At 39.0% G+C, this 19067-nt stretch overlaps 1 protein-coding gene, 1 non-coding gene and 1 pseudogene across 2 annotated transcripts; all 3 read left to right on the plus strand.

The window, feature by feature from the left end:
* The first annotated feature begins 1171 nt into the window (after positions 1-1171).
* LOC137271327 (uncharacterized) lies at positions 1172-2306 on the plus strand. Its single transcript, XM_067803986.1, has 2 exons — positions 1172-1264; positions 1782-2306. The coding sequence occupies exons 1-2, from the start codon at positions 1172-1174 to the stop codon at positions 2304-2306; spliced, it is 618 nt and encodes a 205-aa protein (XP_067660087.1).
* A 5634-nt stretch (positions 2307-7940) lies between these two features.
* On the plus strand, positions 7941-8122 carry LOC137274886 (U2 spliceosomal RNA; annotated as a pseudogene).
* A 6561-nt stretch (positions 8123-14683) lies between these two features.
* LOC137274844 (U2 spliceosomal RNA) lies at positions 14684-14881 on the plus strand. The gene has a single exon (XR_010956230.1). It is a non-coding gene; the product is annotated as a U2 spliceosomal RNA (small nuclear RNA).
* Positions 14882-19067: the final 4186 nt, after the last annotated feature.

Genomic DNA, 19067 nt, shown 5'->3' on the forward strand with positions numbered 1-19067 from the left:
TCAATTGTGGAAAATAAAGTTGAAACGTTGTATCCACGTATTCCTTTCCGGCTTGTTTGGCTTAATTTGCACAATCACTTCGTGGATTCACTTTCTAAATCAGTTAATTACCGTCTCATCTATGATTCTCTCCCCTTAGGGTATACTCTGTATACTCGGGGAATGTCTGTCACTCCAAACTGTCCACTCTGTGGTATAGCAATAGAAACTTCTGATCATCTCTTCATCTATTGCTCGTGTGTTGAGGTTTTGTGGGATATTGTTTTCCTGTGGTTAGATCAATTGTCATTTGGTTTATTAAAACGATCTAACGAAGTTATTCGATTTAACTTGGTTCCCAAAATTCCAAATTCCTATAAAAAATCAATGTGCATCTATCTTTTAACTTTGGCAAAATACACTATTTGGCTGGTTCGAAATTCTAACAAATTTGAGCACTCATAATTAAATGGAAATGATATCATGTTACGTTTTTTGTCTGTCCTTAGGACACGTATCAGGGTCGACTTCTATCGCTTATCTTTTACTGTTTTCTCTAACTATTGGCTGTCTACTTCAATATTTTGTTCAGTCGATGGCAATCATAAATTATCTTTCAATTTGTAAATTTTGATATACTGTTTACTGCTGTTTTATCAAACTGTAATTTAGTGTAATAATTCTGTATAATTGCCATGTTTGTGCCGTAGCCGTAGTCGGCATTTCTTAAATCATGTACATGGGTATGTGTGTACTTGTCCCGTGTCTATTGAATTATCATGTGCATGTGTAAATATGGTGATATGTTATACAAATATGTAAAAATGGTAACTTTCTATTTCGTTCATGCTCTTCCTCTGTAGTTTATTTTATTGTTAATGCTGCAGGGCTCAACTCTTTCCTGTGATAATTTTAGGCCGCCCTGCAGCAACCGCGCTGTCCGCGTGTGTTAAAATTAAATTTGTAAATAAATTTTATCAAAAAGAAAAAAAAAAGTATCTGTGTCTGGACCATCGCTTCTTTCGAGGATTCCTGATTCCAGAGGTGAATATTGATTCTGCTTGTTTTGACATTTTTGTGCGCTTCATTTACCACTGCTCTATTGTTCTGCAGGTCTACGGGTGGGACCTACTACTTTAGGTCGACCTTCAGTGGTCACCATCCATTGTTCTTCTCTTTCTTTTTGTGGACCATGGCGTGGGCAAGTGCGTTGCAGCTCAGGCCTCTCTCCCACACTCAGCTTAACGACCAGAAAGCGAAGCTGACAGTGAAGGCGCAATGTCCGGTAAGGAACTTTCCTAGAGACAAACTCTTTAACGTGATTAAAAATGCAATACCGGAATTCAATGGATGTGATTTAGAGGCTTTTTGGAAAGCAGGGAGAAGCGGTTGCTGGTATTTAACATTCAACAGAAAGGAGAAGGCGGAGATTCTGTTAAAAAACTAAGTCCTTGCCCTATGATAATGTGCATGTTTCCTTTTCTATGTAAAAGCACCAGGTTGTCACTTTGAGAGTGCATTGGTTGCACCATACCGTCCGCGATAGTTTCATTGGTGACTATTTTTCAAGATATGGAAAGGTGTTGAATCTTGAGTACGAAACTTGCACACTACCTGATGGTGCGAAGGTATGTAGTGGGGTGAGGTTGGTGACAATTGAACTGTCAGAAACTGAAAGAAACTTTCTCCCTCATATTGTGAAGATAGGGGATGGGATGGCTATGCTTGTTACGGCTCCTGGACGCCCCCCTATTTGTCTCAAGTGTGGTCTCACAGGGCATCAATGGTTTGTTTGTCCCCAGTCTGTGCAATCACGTGAGCAAGATGTTCAGAGGTCCTACAGTAATGTAGTGAGTAATAGTGGTGATATTCAGGTGGAGGAGGAGAGTGACACAGGTGATGAGGAGGGAGAACGAGAGAGTGTTGACGATAGAATGGAGACAGAAGGAGAAGGAGAAGGAGCTGATGTACAGACAGTAGAAGATGATAGTAATATAGACAAGAATGTAGACAAAGATACTGAAAGTGTAGATCTTGTACAGGAAGGAGAGGGGGAAAGTGGTGGGTTCTCACAGGAGGGTGATGTAGCCTTGGCTGAAATGTCGATGGGCACCACAGTTGATGGCAATGATGGGTTTCAGATAGTTAAAAAGCACAAGAAATCCAAGGCAAAATCCATGTCTCAAAGCCAAGATAGCGGGTCAAAAAAGTTTAAGTCCCATCTGGCAGGGGATGTAAGTCAGGCAGCCTTCACAGCCCTTACACCACCCCGTAGTGCTATCAAGGTTACCAGGATAGATACGGCTGAAAAGGCTGATCCGCCTTAATAAGGTATCACATTTATGCTTCCTGATAACGGCCTTGGACATGTCCTCCGACCATGAGATAAGAATGGCGAATACAAACAATTTCTCCCTTTTCAGGGAGTCAATATGTATTTTTGTACTCATTATATATGTTGATAACACACAATGTAGATGTTATGTACAACTTTCTATCCATAAATGGTAATGGGTTGTTAGATAACCCAAATAAGATAACTGCCTTATCTTATAAGTTTAATTCTACCGGCATTGATGTTCTCTTCCTTCAAGAGACCCATGTGCATTGTTTTGCTTTAGCTACTTCATTTGGAAATAGGTTTAGTGGTGAGGCTTTCTGGTCTTATGGCAGTAATAATAGCAGAGGGGTTGCTATAATCATTAACAAGTCTTGTGGATTTAAGATAGATAAATATCATTTTGATGTTGATGGTAGATATATTATTGTTGATATTACTGCTGGAATAACCAGAATCAGATTGATTAATGTTTATGCGCCAAATGTACCAGCAGATAGAGTTGAATTTTTTAACCAAATCACACATTATTTAGTCACAAGTAGAAATATTATCCTGGGAGGTGATTTTAACTGTGTGCTTAACAATAAGTTAGATAAAATAGGAGGTAATAGAGATTTTGTACATCAAGGAGTTAATATACTGAACATCATTGAAAACGCACCACCCCTAAAATTGTGGATTTCTAAGAGCAGAAGTGAGCAATCTATGTAAATTTTACATATTTGTGTAGACCAATGTTTGATAAAGAAAAAGAAGCAAAAAACAATCAAGCAAAACAGTGAAGATTTAATGCAGCTGACAATGAAATAAAGATGGGGTCAAAATGGAAAGTCAGTAGCGTGTATGACCCCCGTTAGCAGCAACACAAGCTGTGCAACGTCTCCTCATTGAACGGACAAGTCTCTGAATAAAGTCCTGAGGCACTGCATTCCACTCTTGCTGCAAGGCATTGTCGAGTTCCCCAAGGTTGTTGATCTGCGGACGACGTGCGAGGCGTTGGCCAATGTAATCCCACAAGTGTTCGATGGGTGACAAATCTGGTGACAATGCAGGCCAATGAAGTAGAGGAATGTTGTTGTTAGCCAGATACTGTATCGAAACACGTGCAGTGTGGGCTCGTGCATTGTCATGTTGAAATGTGTGCAGATCTTGATGCTGGTGAAAGAAGGGAACGACGTTGTTCTGAAGAATGTTGTCACGGTAGTAAACGGCATTCACTCTGCCACGACAAACAATCAGAGCGGTTCAGTGGTGATAACTTATCCCTCCCACACACCATAATGCTGCCTCTACCCCACCGATCGGTTTGCACAACACAATCCTGATGATAACGTTCACCCCGTCGACGCCATAGCCGTAGACGCCCGTCAGCATTTCGCAAGTGAAAACGCGACTCGTCGGAGAACACCACACCATGCCAACGTCGTAACAACCACACACGATGCTGTTCAGCCCATTGTCGGCGTTCACGGCGATGCCTGTCAGTCAGGATGGGTCCAACGTCAGGGCGTCGACAACCTAACCCTGCCGCACGGAGACGGCGTCGGACGGTGGAAGCGCTGATCAAACCACGTCGACCCTGGACAGCGTTGGCGGTTCTGGCAGCGGGCAAGGTTCGATCCCGAATATGGCGCCGTACAATGTCTCGATCTTGACGAGGGGTGGTAACACGTGCCTGACGTGGGCGTTGCCGGTCCCTGCTGGTTCCTGTTTGTTGGTATCTGTTAGCAAGCCTCAGAATGGTCGAATGATGACACCCAAATCGTCGTGCAATGTTTCTGCTTGAAGCGCCGACCTGCAACATACCCAAGGCCTGTTCTCGTTCCTCTGGTGACAATCTTGGCATGGCGAAAAAACTTTACTTACGAAAGTACTGCAAAAATGAGAACGGTTTTGTGCCGAAGGTCATTTATACCCCTGAACAGCATGCTTTCTGCATGCAATTTGTGCCCTTCGTGTGTGTTGTGCATGAATTTTGTTGTTTTCATGTGATGTGTTCGATGATGTGTTCGAACGATCCGTTTTTTACTGTAGAGCGTTATTTACGATCTAGTGTGTTATTATCAAAATTCCCACCATTAATTTTCCATTTCCAAAAGATTCTATTGCCTTATTTCAAAATTTACAGGTGGTGCGTTTTCAATGATGTTCAGTATATTATTAAGTAGTGGGTCTCGGACTTTTCTCTATCTGATGTGTTTCGTTTTCTATTTCCAGATTCAGTTGCAGTCTCTTGGTCTAATGCTGCTGGTGTCGGATCTCGTCTTGACCGGTTCTACTTTTCATCCCACCTACTATCTGCTGTCGACACTTCGACAATCTCCCCATGCACCTTTTCTGATCACGACTATGTGTCGGTAAGTCTAAAGGATTTTGAAGGGATAGATTTTGGTCCATCATATTAGAAATCTAATAGTTCTATTTTTGATTCGGCATTTAAAATTTTGTTTAAAGGTTTTTGTAGCGCAAATGTGCCCCCTTTGGAAAATATTACTCTTGAATGGTGGGATACTTTCAAAATTCAAATTAAGGAATTCATTTGTTTAGTTCAAAAAGACAGACATAAGTCCCGAGTATCCCTACGGAAAGATTTAGAAGGCCAATATCGAAATCTATGCCATGCAGAATCCTTAAATCCTGGACAATATGTTGATCAAAAATTAGAGGTCAAAAGGCAACTCAGAGATTTGGAAATTATGGAATTTCAAGGTCACCTTATCCGGTCTAAGGCTAAAGACCTCGAAAATAGTGAGAAACCTTCTAGTTATTTCTTTCGCAAGGAAACTAAGAGAGGTAAAAAGAAAACTATATCTTCAATTTTAGACCCTTCTGGCAATACATTGAAAACCTCTCGAGACATCATGGGTGTTTTCGTTGAATTCTATTCTGATCTGTTTGCGGCCGAACCCATTGATGAGAAATTGTGTGACGATTTCCTCGCAGAATTACCTAAATTACATTTGGCTGATTGGGCTTCTCTAGAAGGTGATATATCAAAAGAAGAAATTTATTAGCCCTTAAGGCTATGGAGAATGGAAAATCTCCTGGTCCAGATGGACTTACTAAGGAATTTTATGTGTTTGCTTTCGATGTTCTTGGTGATGTGCTTTTGCGTCTCGTACAATTATGTTTCTCTGAGGGTACTCTACCCTCATCTTCCAAGAATTCTCTTATTACTTTGATTTGTAAGGATAGTAATAATGCAGAGAATGTTCGTAATTGGCGCCCTATTTCATTGTTAAATTTGGATGTCAAAATTATATCCAAAATATTGTGCACACGTTTAGGTCCAGTGATGGAGAACATTGTTCATTTAGATCAAACTTGCGCTGTACCAGGTCGGTCTATACAGGACAATTGCCACTTAATACGTAATGTGTTGGATTATATTGATCAGAAAGATCTACCTTGTGCTTTCATTAGTTTAGATCAAGAAAAGGCCTTTGATAGGGTCTCCCACGAATATCTGTTTAAAGTACTGGACGCCTTTGGCTTTGGTCCAAATTTTAAAAAATGGGTCAAAATTCTGTATACTGACATATCCAGTTCTGTAATTGTTAACCAACACATCTCTCGGCCATTTCCGGTTACGAGGTCTGTCAGGCAAGGATGTGGTTTGTCTCCATCCTTGTACGTTTTATCACTGGAGCCTCTATTACGTAAAATTCGTCAAAATCATTTAATTTAGGGTATACCACTCCCGGGCAGTAATGATTCAGCGAAAATTTCAGCATATGCTGATGATAGTCTGGGGTTTTGTACTACAGATGCTTCAATAGAAAACCTTTTATTTTTATACAAGCGATTTGGAGGGGCATCTGGGTCCAAATTAAATATGTCCAAAACAAAGGGAATTTTTTTAGGAAAATGGAAGTCCAGGTCCGATCATCCTTTTGGTATATCTAGAATTGACCAGTCTAAAATTGTTGGAATTATAGTTGGCAAGGAGGTCAGTGACGATGATCAATTTCATCCCATTGTATCAAAATTCAGGTTAGTCCTAAATTCATGCAAAGGGCGTCCTGTTTCGGTCTTTGGTAAAGCTACCTTGTGCAATATTTTAGGCCTGGGGAAGCTATGGTATCGTGGGGAAGTTACCACAGTCTCAAATCATTACATCGATCTCTTTCAGAGGGAGGTGTTTCGTTTTATTTGGCAGTCCACAGCTGAACCTATTAGGCGCTCCGTTTTGTATAAGGCACTTTTGAAGGGAGGTCTTGGTGCTCTGCACATCAAGTCGAAATTACGGTCATTTCAAATGAAACATGTTCAAAATCTACTTAATGGTAGTTCAGCAAAATGGACATATTTTGCAAAGTATTGGTTAGGGTTATCCTTACGTGTGTACTCACATGTCTTTACTTCTCTTCGTATCCCTCACTCTGAGACGCAGTCTAAATTCTACCAGCATTGTTTTGAATCTGTTAAATTGTTTGAATCTATTGTTTCGAATCCGTTGGTAGATATAAAAAAGTTTACCACTCGGGAATTTTATGAATGCTTCCTGAGTAAAGTTACTGAAAATAAAATAGAAAGATTATATCCACAAATTCCATTTGACCTTGTTTGGAGCAATTTACATCATTCATTTGTGGACTGTATTCATAAATCAGTTAACTACCGTCTCATCTATGACTCCCTCCCTTTAGGGTATATTCTTCATACCCGTGGTATGGCTGTCTCTCCTAACTGTGTTCTTTGTCGATCAGGAATTGAAACTTCTGATCATCTGTTCATCTACTTTCCCTGTTCCTGTGTGTTGTGGAATGTTATCTTCCCATGGTTATCCCATTTTTCTTCAGGTCAATTACAAAAATCCCATGAAGTTATCAGGTTTGGATTGGTGCCAAAAAATCCCAATTCAAAGAAATATGCTGTTTGTGTATATCTTTTAGCTTTGGCGAAATATTCTATTTGGACTATTCGGAACCTTAACAAATTTGAGCACAAACAGCTAAATGGGAACGATATTGTACTGCGTTTCTAGCACATTTTAAAAACACGCATTAGAGTTGATTACTTTCGTCTATCTTATTCTACTTTTGCTCAGTACTGGTTATCTTCTCCTTTTTTCTGCCATGTCAATGCCACTAATCAGCTCATGTTTCATATATAAGTATCTTATATATGTTGTTAAAAATTTATGTATATGAAATGTTCTTTATGATTCTGTAGTAAAATAGTTAAATATCTCTAATGTACATCCCTTAAAATATATAAATGTAATATATATAGACATAATATGTAAAAATATATACTACTATATACATACTACTTCTTTTCTGTGTATATAAATATTTGTATGTACAAAGTTGTATAGTATATGTCAATATGTATATATCTATAAATGTAAATGTATATATCTCTGTGTATATAATGATCAAAAAATATATATATAATTGTATATACATGTCTACATTGTAAAAATTCTCATTATATCATATTAAAATAATGTCTGTAAATATTTCAATCGATTAATTTATTTCATGTATTTTGCCAACCTTCTCTTCTCCTTATTTCTTTATGTTAGAGCTACTACCCCACCACTGTGATAATTCTTTTATTTGTGGGTAGTGGCTTATCTGTCCTTTATTGTATTTTCAGTTCAACTTGTGTATTAAAAGTTTTTATGAAAAAGGAAAAAAGTATCTGTTCTTATCAGCTTAATATCTGATACGTCTCCTATTGGAGACATCGATATTAAACTGATTTTTGCAACGGGATGAGGTGCCACGGAGCTTGCTCCGCCCTCATCACGGGTTGACCCGGTATTGCAGTACCTCCGGGAATGGCCCACCACTTATAATACAAAATAAAAAATAGAACCCTTAACTTAGCCCTCTCTTTTTCACATTTCATGTCACTTTTTTCATCTCACTTTGCGCCGTCCCCTCCCTTTTCGCGCGTCCGTTTCACTGGAGGCACCATGCAACCACAGCCAAACTGTAGAAATGGACCCATCCACTCAACCACATTGTACTCCGTCCAAACCAAGCCCCGGGAAGTTCCTCAAAGTGATTTATTTTCCACTTGCAGTTGTTTTGTGTCCCCGTATCCAAGGACGTCGGCCATGATGTCGCACGCCGGAAATTACGTCGTAGACAATCGCACCCTCACAACCACATTCTGCCCCGTCGATAACACACGTCTTAAGCGCCAGCTAACCCTAGAAAGTGTTTTCAAGTGGTAAGGAAGTACCAGAAGCCTCGGCGCGTTTCTCCCGGGTCAGTTTACATTGAAATTTCAAAGTTTGTTTAAATGTCATTCCATTTCTTAATTAAAACAACATTTCGAACTAAAATTCACCTACCCTAACATTGTTTTGATAGGTGAAATGTATTTAAGTTTAGTGGATTTAGTCCACGCGGTCAGTTGCTGTGGTTTTTTTTCACGCTTGTCTGGGCGCGACTTTCTCAAAGTCGGGACTGCAGAAACTCTTCCCATTGCTGTCCCCACGCCTCGTTCATTAAGCGCCGATCCACCGGCTCATGGCCCTAGCTGCAGGACGTTTTTCCTACGTCGGCCCGACGTTTTAGCGCAAGCGCTGTTTCTTCAAAGAAATAAATAAGGTTATTTACACATTTTGCTGCCTTGACACAAATTGTCGTATTTCACCACAAAGAAGGTCAGTTTGGCCGTGGCCCTCGCCCGTGGTCCGAAATTGCGTGTTTTCGTGCGTGTAATTTTGGAGGTGAATATTTTGAAAGAGGGAATGTAAATATCCAACCCCTTAATGAGATGCTGTGGGTATAGAGGTATTTTGCCGGCGCAAGCCGACAACCGGCATCGCTTCTCGGCCTTTTGGCACAGATCGGCGTGTAGTATCTGTTCTTAGAGTTGGTTCCATCATCATCATCAAGTGGATTCCAGAGGTGATTATAGTTTTGAACTGTTTTGTGTGACATTTTACTGCTGCTTATTAATCTCTCTCCCAGGTCTACGGGTGGGTGCTGGTACTCTTAGTACCAGAAGACCTTGACTGGTCGCCCCCCATTCAACTTCATCAGTATGGCGCTGGCTTCAGCACCAGTTTATCAGCCTGTGGAGCGGAAGTTTAGGAATGAAGCTCTCTACGATTGCACCGTGAGGATCGAGTCGAAGGTAAGACCTTTTACTCGAGAGACAGTGTATGAGTGCCTGCATAAAGCTATTCCTGGTTTGGATGCAAGACACATTGATTCCATGTGGAATACTAATCAAAGTGGTGTTCTCTATATTACCTTCAAAGATAGGAGAAGGGCCAGATTATTGCTGGATGCAGGCTCCTTGCCATTTAATGATGGAAGTATGACATTTGTCTCCTATGAGGAGAAGTTACATAATATAAAAGTTCACTGGCTCCATGATGATGTGAAAGATTCGTTTCTGGATACATTCTTTAGTGGCTTTGGAGAAGTGACGGCAATTTCAAGGGAACAGATAAAGATTGATGATGCTTGGGTTCGAACAGGTGTCAGGAATGTTCAGCTCAAAATGAAACAGGGTACCATTGATGATCTTCCTCACATTGCCAAACTTGGTGATGGGATGACTATGCTGATAGCAGCACAAGGCAGAGCTCCACTGTGTTTGAGATGTGGTTTCAAGGGTCACATGCGCAGTTTTTGTACCAGAGATCCAAGTGAGTTCTTTGATAAGTATAGATTTACAAGAGAAAAGGAAGATCAGGAAAGGCGGAAACAACAGAAAGTTACGGAAAAGTCCAGGAAGGGGGATAAGGCAGATGTTGAAAGTTCACAACCCAGTAGAAAGTCTGGTCTATCTGACTTATGGTCAGATGATGAGTTGTATGGCCGAACCAATATCCCTTCTGAAAGTGAGGTGGCAGATAGATCTGAAAGTTCAAGGAAAGATGTTGTATCTGGTAAAGAGGGCCTAAAATCCAGTGAGGTTCCAGAGTGCACAGTGGTTGTTGCAGATATTTGTGTGGGTCAAGAGACAGGTCACATAGATACAGATTTAGACATAGATATGTCTGAGCAACAGAGTGTTTCTGATAAAGTTAAAGGTACACCAAGTTCAGCGCAAGAGATTGTTATTACTGACTCTGACAGAGAGGCATTGATTCAGTATGCTAAGGACAGTGATTCTAGTCAGTCTCATGCTCCTAAGAGAAAAACTAGATCCAAAAGTAGGTCTAGGGCTGGAAAGGTTCAGAGAACTCCTAACCAATCTACATCGGTTGAAAGAGTGAAGGCACACAGTTCTGTAGTAGAGCAGACTGATTCACAAGTGGATATTGAGAGTGAGGCTGGGGGTGGTGACGTGTAATTAGATTGTTCAATGCTGATGACCAAAGCAAAGCCCCTCGATAATGAAACTGATCAATGGACAAAAACACAAACGCATTGGCTTATCCTCTCTGAGGAGTAAATATTATGGAGTAATATTATTCACATTTTTGTGGGATTATCATGTATATATTGGAGTTTATACAAATCCAAAATGTATAACATAACATCAATAAATTGCAATGGATTGTTGGATGATTCTCAAAAAGTAAATATTTTAGCTCATAAATTTAATTCCAATATTGATGTATTATTTTTGCAAGAAACTCATGTATACAATCTTCAGTTAGCGCAGTTTTACGAATCAAGATTTAATGGTAAAGGATTTTGGGCGTTTGGTACCAATAGAAGTAAAGGAGTGGGCATTATAATCAATAATGCTATTAATTTTGTAGTCAATCAAATTCGTTTTGATGTTGATGGTCGGTACATTTTAGTGGATTTAGTAATTAATGGCAAAAGTGTACGGTTCATAAATATCTATGCTCCTAACAATGCAGCTGACAGAGTTGAATTTTTCAAACAAATATCTAGATATCTAGTTACCAATAAGGTGTTAGTTATAGGTGGAGATTTTAACTGTGTTTTGAATACCAAACTTGATAAGGTAGGGGACAATCAAAATAGTAATCAAGCAGGTAGTAACATTATTAAACAATGGCTATATGACTTTTCTATATTTGACATTTTTCGTTCTTTCTTTCCAGATACGGTGGCGGTTTCTTGGCGAAATTCTTCTGGTGTTGGGTCCCGGCTTGATCGATTCTATCTATCTACTTCCCTACTGTCCGCTGTTGAAACTGCAACAATTTCCCCGTGTTCCTTCTCTGACCATGACTACGTGTCGGTAAGATTAAAAGATTTTGATGGCATAGATTTTGGTAATTCTTACTGGAAATGTAATAACAGCATATTTGATGAAGCTTTTAGGCACTTAATTTCGGGATTTTGTAATACTCATATTCCAAGTTTAAGTCAAATTACTTTGGATTGGTGGGATACTTTTAAACAAAAACTTAAAAAGTTTATCAATTCAATACAAATTCTTAAAAAATCTGCAAAAGTATCTCTTCGTAAAGATTTAGAAAAGCAATATCATAATCTATGTCGTGCTGAATCTCTCCATCCCGGATCATATATTGATCAAATTCGTGAAGTCAAAAAGCAACTTAATGATTTGGAAAATTTGGAATTTAAAGGACATCTTATCAGATCTAAAGCTAAAGATATTGAAACTGGTGAAAAACCTTCTAGCTATTTTTTACGTAAGGAAGTAAAGAGAGGTAAAGGAAAATCTATATCTTCAATTTTAGACCCTTCTGGCGCTTCCGTAAAATCCTCTCAGGAAATCATGGGTGTTTTTGTTGATTTCTATTCTGATCTTTTGGCTGAAGAACCCATTGATGATGAAATATGTAATGACTTCCTTACTGATTTGCCACAACTTGATTCGAAACATTTGGACATTCTAGAAGGTGAAATTACAAAAGGTGAAATTCTAAAGGCCCTTAAGGATATGGAAAATAATAAATCTCCGGGTCCGGATGGTCTTACCAAGGAGTTTTATTTGTTTACCTTTGATATTCTTGGTGATGTCTTGCTACGTCTCGTGCATTTGTGTTTTTCCGAACATTCTTTGCCTAAGTCGTCTAAGACTTCTTATATTACTCTATTGTGTAAGGATGTTAATCATTCCGAAAATGTACGTAATTGGCGTCCCATTTCTTTATTAAACGTTGATACTAAATTCATCTCAAAAATCTTATGCACTCGTTTAGGAAAAGTAATGGGTGATATAGTTCATCTGGACCAATCCTGTGCCATACCAGGCAGATCAATTCAGGATAATTGCCATTTAATTCGTAATGTGCGGGATTACGTGGATCAGAAAGATATTCCATGTGCTTTAATAAGTTTGGATCAAGAAAAGGCCTTTGATAGGGTCTCCCACAAGTATTTATTTAAGGTATTGGACGCATTTGGCTTTGGTCCTAATTTCAAAAAGTGGGTTAAAATTCTGTACACTGACATATCCAGCTGTGTAATTGTTAATCAGCACATTTCTCGGCCTTTTCCGGTTACGAGGTCTGTCAGGCAAGGGTGTGGGCTTTCCCCATCCTTGTATGTGTTATCGCTGGAACCTCTACTTCATAAAATTCGTAAAACTCAAGGTATTAAAGGTATACAAATTCCAGGTACTGATGATTCAGCCAAAATATCAGCTTTTGCTGATGATAGTCTTGGATTTTGTACAACAGATGCTTCAGTCAAAAACCTTTTAGATCTGTATCATACGTTTGGAAAGGCATCTGGGTCAAAACTGAATATGGGAAAAACCAAAGGAATTTTTATTGGTAAATGGCAAAATAGATCTGACCACCCTTTCGGAATTTCTTGGATCGACCAGTCCAAAATTGTTGGCATTATAACAGGCAAGACGGTTAATGATGATGACATTTTTCATCCAATATTGTCTAAATTTCGTACAGTTCTAAAGTCTTGTAAGGGGCGCTCTATATCTATTTTTGGGAAAACTGTACTGTGCAATGTTTTAGGACTATCTAAACTGTGGTATTGTGGAGCAGTTACCCCGGTTTCAAATTATTATGTTGAACTCTTTCAGAGGGAGACATTTCATTTTATTTGGCAGTCTAAGGCTGAACCTATTCGGCGCTCTGTTTTGTATAAATCCATTTTTGAAGGGGGCCTTGATGTTATTCACATCAAGTCAAAATTACAATCCTTTCAAATTAAACATATTAAAAACCTGTTAACAGGAAGTTCAGCAAAGTGGACATATTTTGCAAAGTATTGGGTTGGTATGTCCTTACGTCTGTATTCTTCATCTTTTATGTCTTTACTTATTCCTCACTCTGAGACAATGCCTTTGTTTTATCAACAGTGTATTCAGGCTGTAAAATTATTTGAATCAATTGTTTCTAATCCAGTGAAGGACATGTTCAATTTTAATACTAAACAATTTTATGAATGCTTCCTTCAAAAAGTTACTGAAAATACTATTGAAAGGTTATATCCACAAATTAATTTTCGGCTCGTTTGGCAAAATCTACATCATTCATTCGTGGATATTATTCCAAAATCTGTAAATTTTCGTCTCATCTATAATTCTCTTCCTTTAGGGTATATCTTACATACCCGTGGTATGTCTGTCTCTCCGGACTGTGTCTTATGTCGATCTGGAGTTGAGACTTCAGATCATCTTTTTATATCCTGTCCTTGCAGTGTTGTCTTGTGGGATATCGTTTTCCCATGGCTAAATGTTTTATCATCTGGTTTAATTAAAAAGTGTCATGAAGTCATTAAATTTGGTGTATTGCCACATATTCCCAATCATCAGAAATTTGCTGTTTGTGTGTATTTGATAGCTTTGGCAAAATATTCTATTTGGGTTATTAGAAATTTAAATAAGTTTGAGCACAAACAGCTCAGTGGGAACGATATTGTATTGCGTTTTTTGTCACTTCTTAAAACACGTATTCGGGTTGATTTCTTTAGGCTATCAGTATCTTCTTTTGCCAAGCACTGGCTTTCTTCCCCTTTCTTCTGTAAAATTAATTCTAACAATCAACTTCATTTTATATTTTAACTGTTTTCATTGCAGAATTTATTATCCAATAATCCTATTGTATCCATTTATTGATAATACTGACTGTGATGTTTATCATGCTTATGTTGTTGTAAAGACTAATTGTAAATATATCGAGTATCTAAATTATTTAGATGTCTCTGTCCTTTCTTGTTACGGTATGTTCAACTTCATGTGTGTGCAGGGGTATAATATATGTACATATGTATGTGTGTCCAATCTAGTCTAGATTATGAATATATATGGTTATGAATTAATGTGTTTATGTTGTTTCAATTGTAATTGTATGTAACGAGAGTATAATATATACTGTTAATGTTGGAATAATATACATTTATTTAAAAGGTCAAATCATTAAATTCTTCCTGTCTCTAGTACTATTTTGTTAGGGTTGCCATCCCTTAATTCTGTGATAGATTTTATTTATTAGAAGGGATGGTAGCCATTTGCACTGTCTGCAAATGTATCTTTTTTTTGTAATAAATGTTTTATTAAAACGAAAAAAAGTATCTGTTCTTATCAGCTTAATATCTGATACGTCTCCTATTGGAGACATCGATATTAAACTGATTTTTGCAACGGGATGAGGTGCCACGGAGCTTGCTCCGCCCTCATCACGGGTTGACCCGGTATTGCAGTACCTCCGGGAATGGCCCACCACTCATAATACAAATTAAAAAATAGAACCCTTAACTTAGCTCTCTCTTTTTCACATTTCATTTCACTTTTTTCATCTCACTTTGCGCCGTCCCCTCCCTTTTCGCGCGTCCGTTTCACTGGAGGCACCATGCAACCACAGCCAAACTGTAGAAATGGACCCATCCACTCAACCACATTGTACTCCGTCCAAACCAAGCCCCGGGAAGTTCCTCAAAGTGATTTATTTTCCACTTGCAGTTGTTTTGTGTCCCCGTATCCAAGGACGTCGGCCATGATGTCGCACGCCGGAAATTACGTCGTAGACAATCACACCCTCACAACCACATTCTGCCCCGTCGATAAACACGTCTTAAGCGCCAGCTAACCCTAGAAAGTGTTTTCAAGTGGTAAGGAAGTACCAGAAGCCTCGGCGCGTTTCTCCCGGGTCAGTTTACATTGAAATTTCAAAGTTTGTTTAACTGTCATTCCATTTCTTAATTAAAACAACATTTCGAACTAAAATTCACCTACCCTAACATTGTTTTGATACGTGAAATGTATTTAAGTTTAGTGGATTTAGTCCACGCGGTCAGTTGCTGTGTTTTTCTTTCACGCTTGTCTGGGCGCGACTTTCTCAAAGTCGGGACTGCAGAAACTCTTCCCATTGCTGTCCCCACGCCTCGTTCATTAAGCGCCGATCCACCGGCTCATGGCCCTAGCTGCAGGACGTTTTTTCTACGTCGGCCCAACGTTTTAGCGCAAGCGCTGTTTCTTCAAATAAATAAATAAGGTTATTTACACATTTTGCTGCCTTGACACAAATTGTCGTATTTCACCACAAAGAAGGTCAGTTTGGCCGTGGCCCTCGCCCGTGGTCCGAAATTGCGTGTTTTCGTGCGTGTAATTTTGGAGGTGAATATTTTGAAAGAGGGAATGTAAATATCCAGCCCCTTGATGAGATGCTGTGGGTATAGAGGTATTTTGCCGGCGCAAGCCGACAACCGGTATCGCTTCTCGGCCTTTTGGCAAAGATCATTGTGTGTCTGCAGTGAGAAGAGATTCAACCAGCTGACTTGGTGAGACTGTTGCAGTTGATTGCTGTTCTTTTTCGTGTATTGACTCTTTGTATTTCCAGATCGACGGGTGGGCATCGGTGCTTGTAACCGTGTGACCTTCGGGTCTCCCCCCATTACCATGGCCTACCAAGCTGCAGTAATTGCTCCTGCCGTCCCTGCCAGGTTCCTGGATAAAAGGCGTTGCTCATCAACGGTTCGTATAAAATCTTCCGTGAGGAACTTTGATAGAGATAACATCTTTGAAATCCTTCAGCGTGCTACTAACAACCTGATTCAGGGAAGGGAGATAATTTCTATTTGGAAAACTGAGGCCAGTGGTATCTGGTATGTGACTTTTAAAAATGAGAATAGAGTCCGTTTGTTGTTGTCAGTGGGTACTGTATTTTACAATGACATTCAAATTGACTTTTCACCATACGACAAGGAAGTCTTGGACCTTAGAGTCCATTGGATTCATGGAGTAGTAACAAATCATTTCCTGGAGAATTACTTTAGTCAGTATGGGAAAGTGCTTGCAGTAAATTATGAGACGGCCATTGTTGGGGGTTCTCCTGTTCAGACGGGTGTTCGTATCATTCAGTTGCAAGTTAATCAGCAAAAGGCAGAGGATATCCCATATATTGTTCGTCTGGGCGATCGCATGAGCATGTTGATCACTGCCCCTGGTCGGTTACCTGTGTGTCTTCGTTGTTATCATCTGGGGCATACAAGACAGGATTGCCCCAGAAGGTATCAAAATAGACAGAAAAATGATCCTCCTGATTCGGATGTTCCCCCAACTGTCAGTGTTCCCCGTGAGGCTGAAGACTCTATTATGGAAGTGGTTTCTGAGGAGGTACAGTCACAAGGGGAGGGGGGAAGTTTGGAAAAGGACTCGGATGTGATAGCACCCCCACCATCTACTTATGCTGCGGCAGTTACTTTGCCCCCTATGGAGTCACAGGAGTCCATGGGCTCGCAGGACAGTATTAATGATGTACTTGTTGACTTGGATTCTCAGTCGTCATGGCAACAGGTTAAAAGTAAGCAGCGAGCCAGATCAAGGGCTTAAGGGGGATCAGGTGGTAAAAAACAGCGAGTATCATCTATCCCACCTGGGGTGGCAGATGCAGCGGCTGTTGCAGTTGACAGGTCCCCATCTGGTTCTCGTAAGGTTTCGCTGGCGGGATCAGATCAACATGATCCTCCTTAACTAGTATTTATATTATGGACTGATTTGTTCACAGAATTTTGCTATGTCCACCACCAATGAGTTAGAACAATGTCTTCAACTTTGATTGTTAGGTTCTCCCTTTGTAGGGAGTGTATTAATCATGGACTTTTCATTTCAGGTTTTATACTGGGAAGGATACCTTTAATTTACATTGGTTTTGAGGGGTGGTGTGTTTTAGGGTGGGGTGGGGCTGATGCATTGTGGGAAATTTTTTCATGGGTCGCATGTTAGTTAGGTTGCTGTAATTTGCATATTAAAAATGGAAATATTTCGGTATAAATTAGGTAATGAATTAAATGTAATATTCTTCTTTTTTGTAGTTACACTACAAGATTTCCCTGTTTTTGGTAAGTTTTTATATTCATAAATTTGCATTAAAAATGACTTTACAAGCATGTTTAGATTATATATAATAAGTAGGAGTTTGGATCACAGTTGCTTCCCTTTGTTTGCCTCCTGGCTAGGTTTATCTCTGTATATACATGTGTATATATATTTCACAATTTGTATTTGTTGTGATATGATATTTTGTGTATTGGTTGTATACAAAGTAGACTATATATTTGCATATTCTACATGCGTCATACTGTTATTTCATGCGCATCTTTTATTCCACACAATAACATGTACAGCTTTGTATCTATCAACTGCAATGGACTTCTAGATAATACTAATAAAGTAAATATTCTAGCTAATTCTTTTAATAATGATAGCATTGATTTTTTGTTTCTCCAGGAGACTCATGTTTATAATTTGCAAATTGCTAGATCTTTTGAATCTAAATTTAAGGGGAAGGCTTTTTGGAGTTTTGGGAATAATTTTAGTCGTGGGGTAGGTTTTATTGTTTCAAACTGTGTTAACTTTGTGGTAGAATATTTTCATTTTGACATAGAGGGTCGTTTATTAGTAGTTGATTTGTGTATCAATGGTTTTAGTGTTAGATTTGTAAATGTATATGCACCAAATAATGAAGCGGATAGGGTTGATTTTTTTAGATTAGTTGCAAAACATTTAGTTACTAGTAAGGCGGTTATTTTGGGTGGGGATTTTAATTGTGTTGTGGATATAAAATTAGATAAAATCGGGGGTAGATTAGGAACTCAAGCTGGGTCAAATATTATTAAACAATGGGTTTCGGACTTTTCTATTTTTGATGTCTATCGCTCCAAGTTTCCTGGTTCTGTGGCGGTTTCCTGGCGCAATACAGCCGGCGTCGGATTTCGTTTGGACCGGTTCTATATTTCCTCTACTCTTCGCTGTACACTTGAGTATGTAGATATTTCTCCTTGTAGTTTTTCTGACCATGATTATGTGTCGTTTAAGCTGAGGGATTTTGCTGGCATAAGTTTTGGTTCTGGCTATTTTAAATATAACAATTCCTTACTAAATGAATCTTTTAAAGCCCTATTTACTGGGTTCTGTTTTAATCATATTCCCCCATTAAATGCCATAACATTAGACTGGTGGGATGCTTTTAAAATTGAAATTCGGTCTTTTGTCAAATTATTTGCTCAAGTTTATAAATCACAACAAGCATCTCTCCGTAAGGATCTAATTCATCAGTATAAAGAGTTATGCCAAGCTGAATCTCTACGTCCTGGACTTTACTCAGATCAAATTAAGGCTGTCAAAAAACAATTAAATGATTTGGAAATATTGGAATTTAAAGGTCACTTAGTTCGGTCTAAGGCTAAGGATCTTGAAATTGGTGAAAGGCCTTCCAGTTATTTCTTACGCAAGGAAACACAGAGAGGTAAAAAGAAAACTATTTCTTCAATTTTAGACTCATCCGGTAATAGAGTAACTACCTCTCGTGAAATCATGGGCGTTTTTGTTGATTTTTATAGTGAACTCTTTGGCTATGAGCCCATTGATGAGGAAATTTGCAATCAATTCCTTGCTGATTTATCGGCGCTTCATT

The sequence above is a fragment of the Haliotis asinina genome, chromosome 2, assembly GCF_037392515.1.
Source record: "Haliotis asinina isolate JCU_RB_2024 chromosome 2, JCU_Hal_asi_v2, whole genome shotgun sequence".
Lineage (NCBI taxonomy): Eukaryota > Metazoa > Mollusca > Gastropoda > Lepetellida > Haliotidae > Haliotis > Haliotis asinina.

Excerpts from the sequence above, each read along its gene's own strand:
- LOC137271327 (XM_067803986.1), top strand. The coding sequence starts at position 1,172 with ATGGCGTGGGCAAGTGCGTTGCAGCTCAGGCCTCTCTCCCACACTCAG. Across the intron at positions 1,265-1,781 it reads CAGTGAAGGCGCAATGTCCG|TCTGTGCAATCACGTGAGCA; the intron begins GTAAGGAACTTT and ends GTTTGTCCCCAG.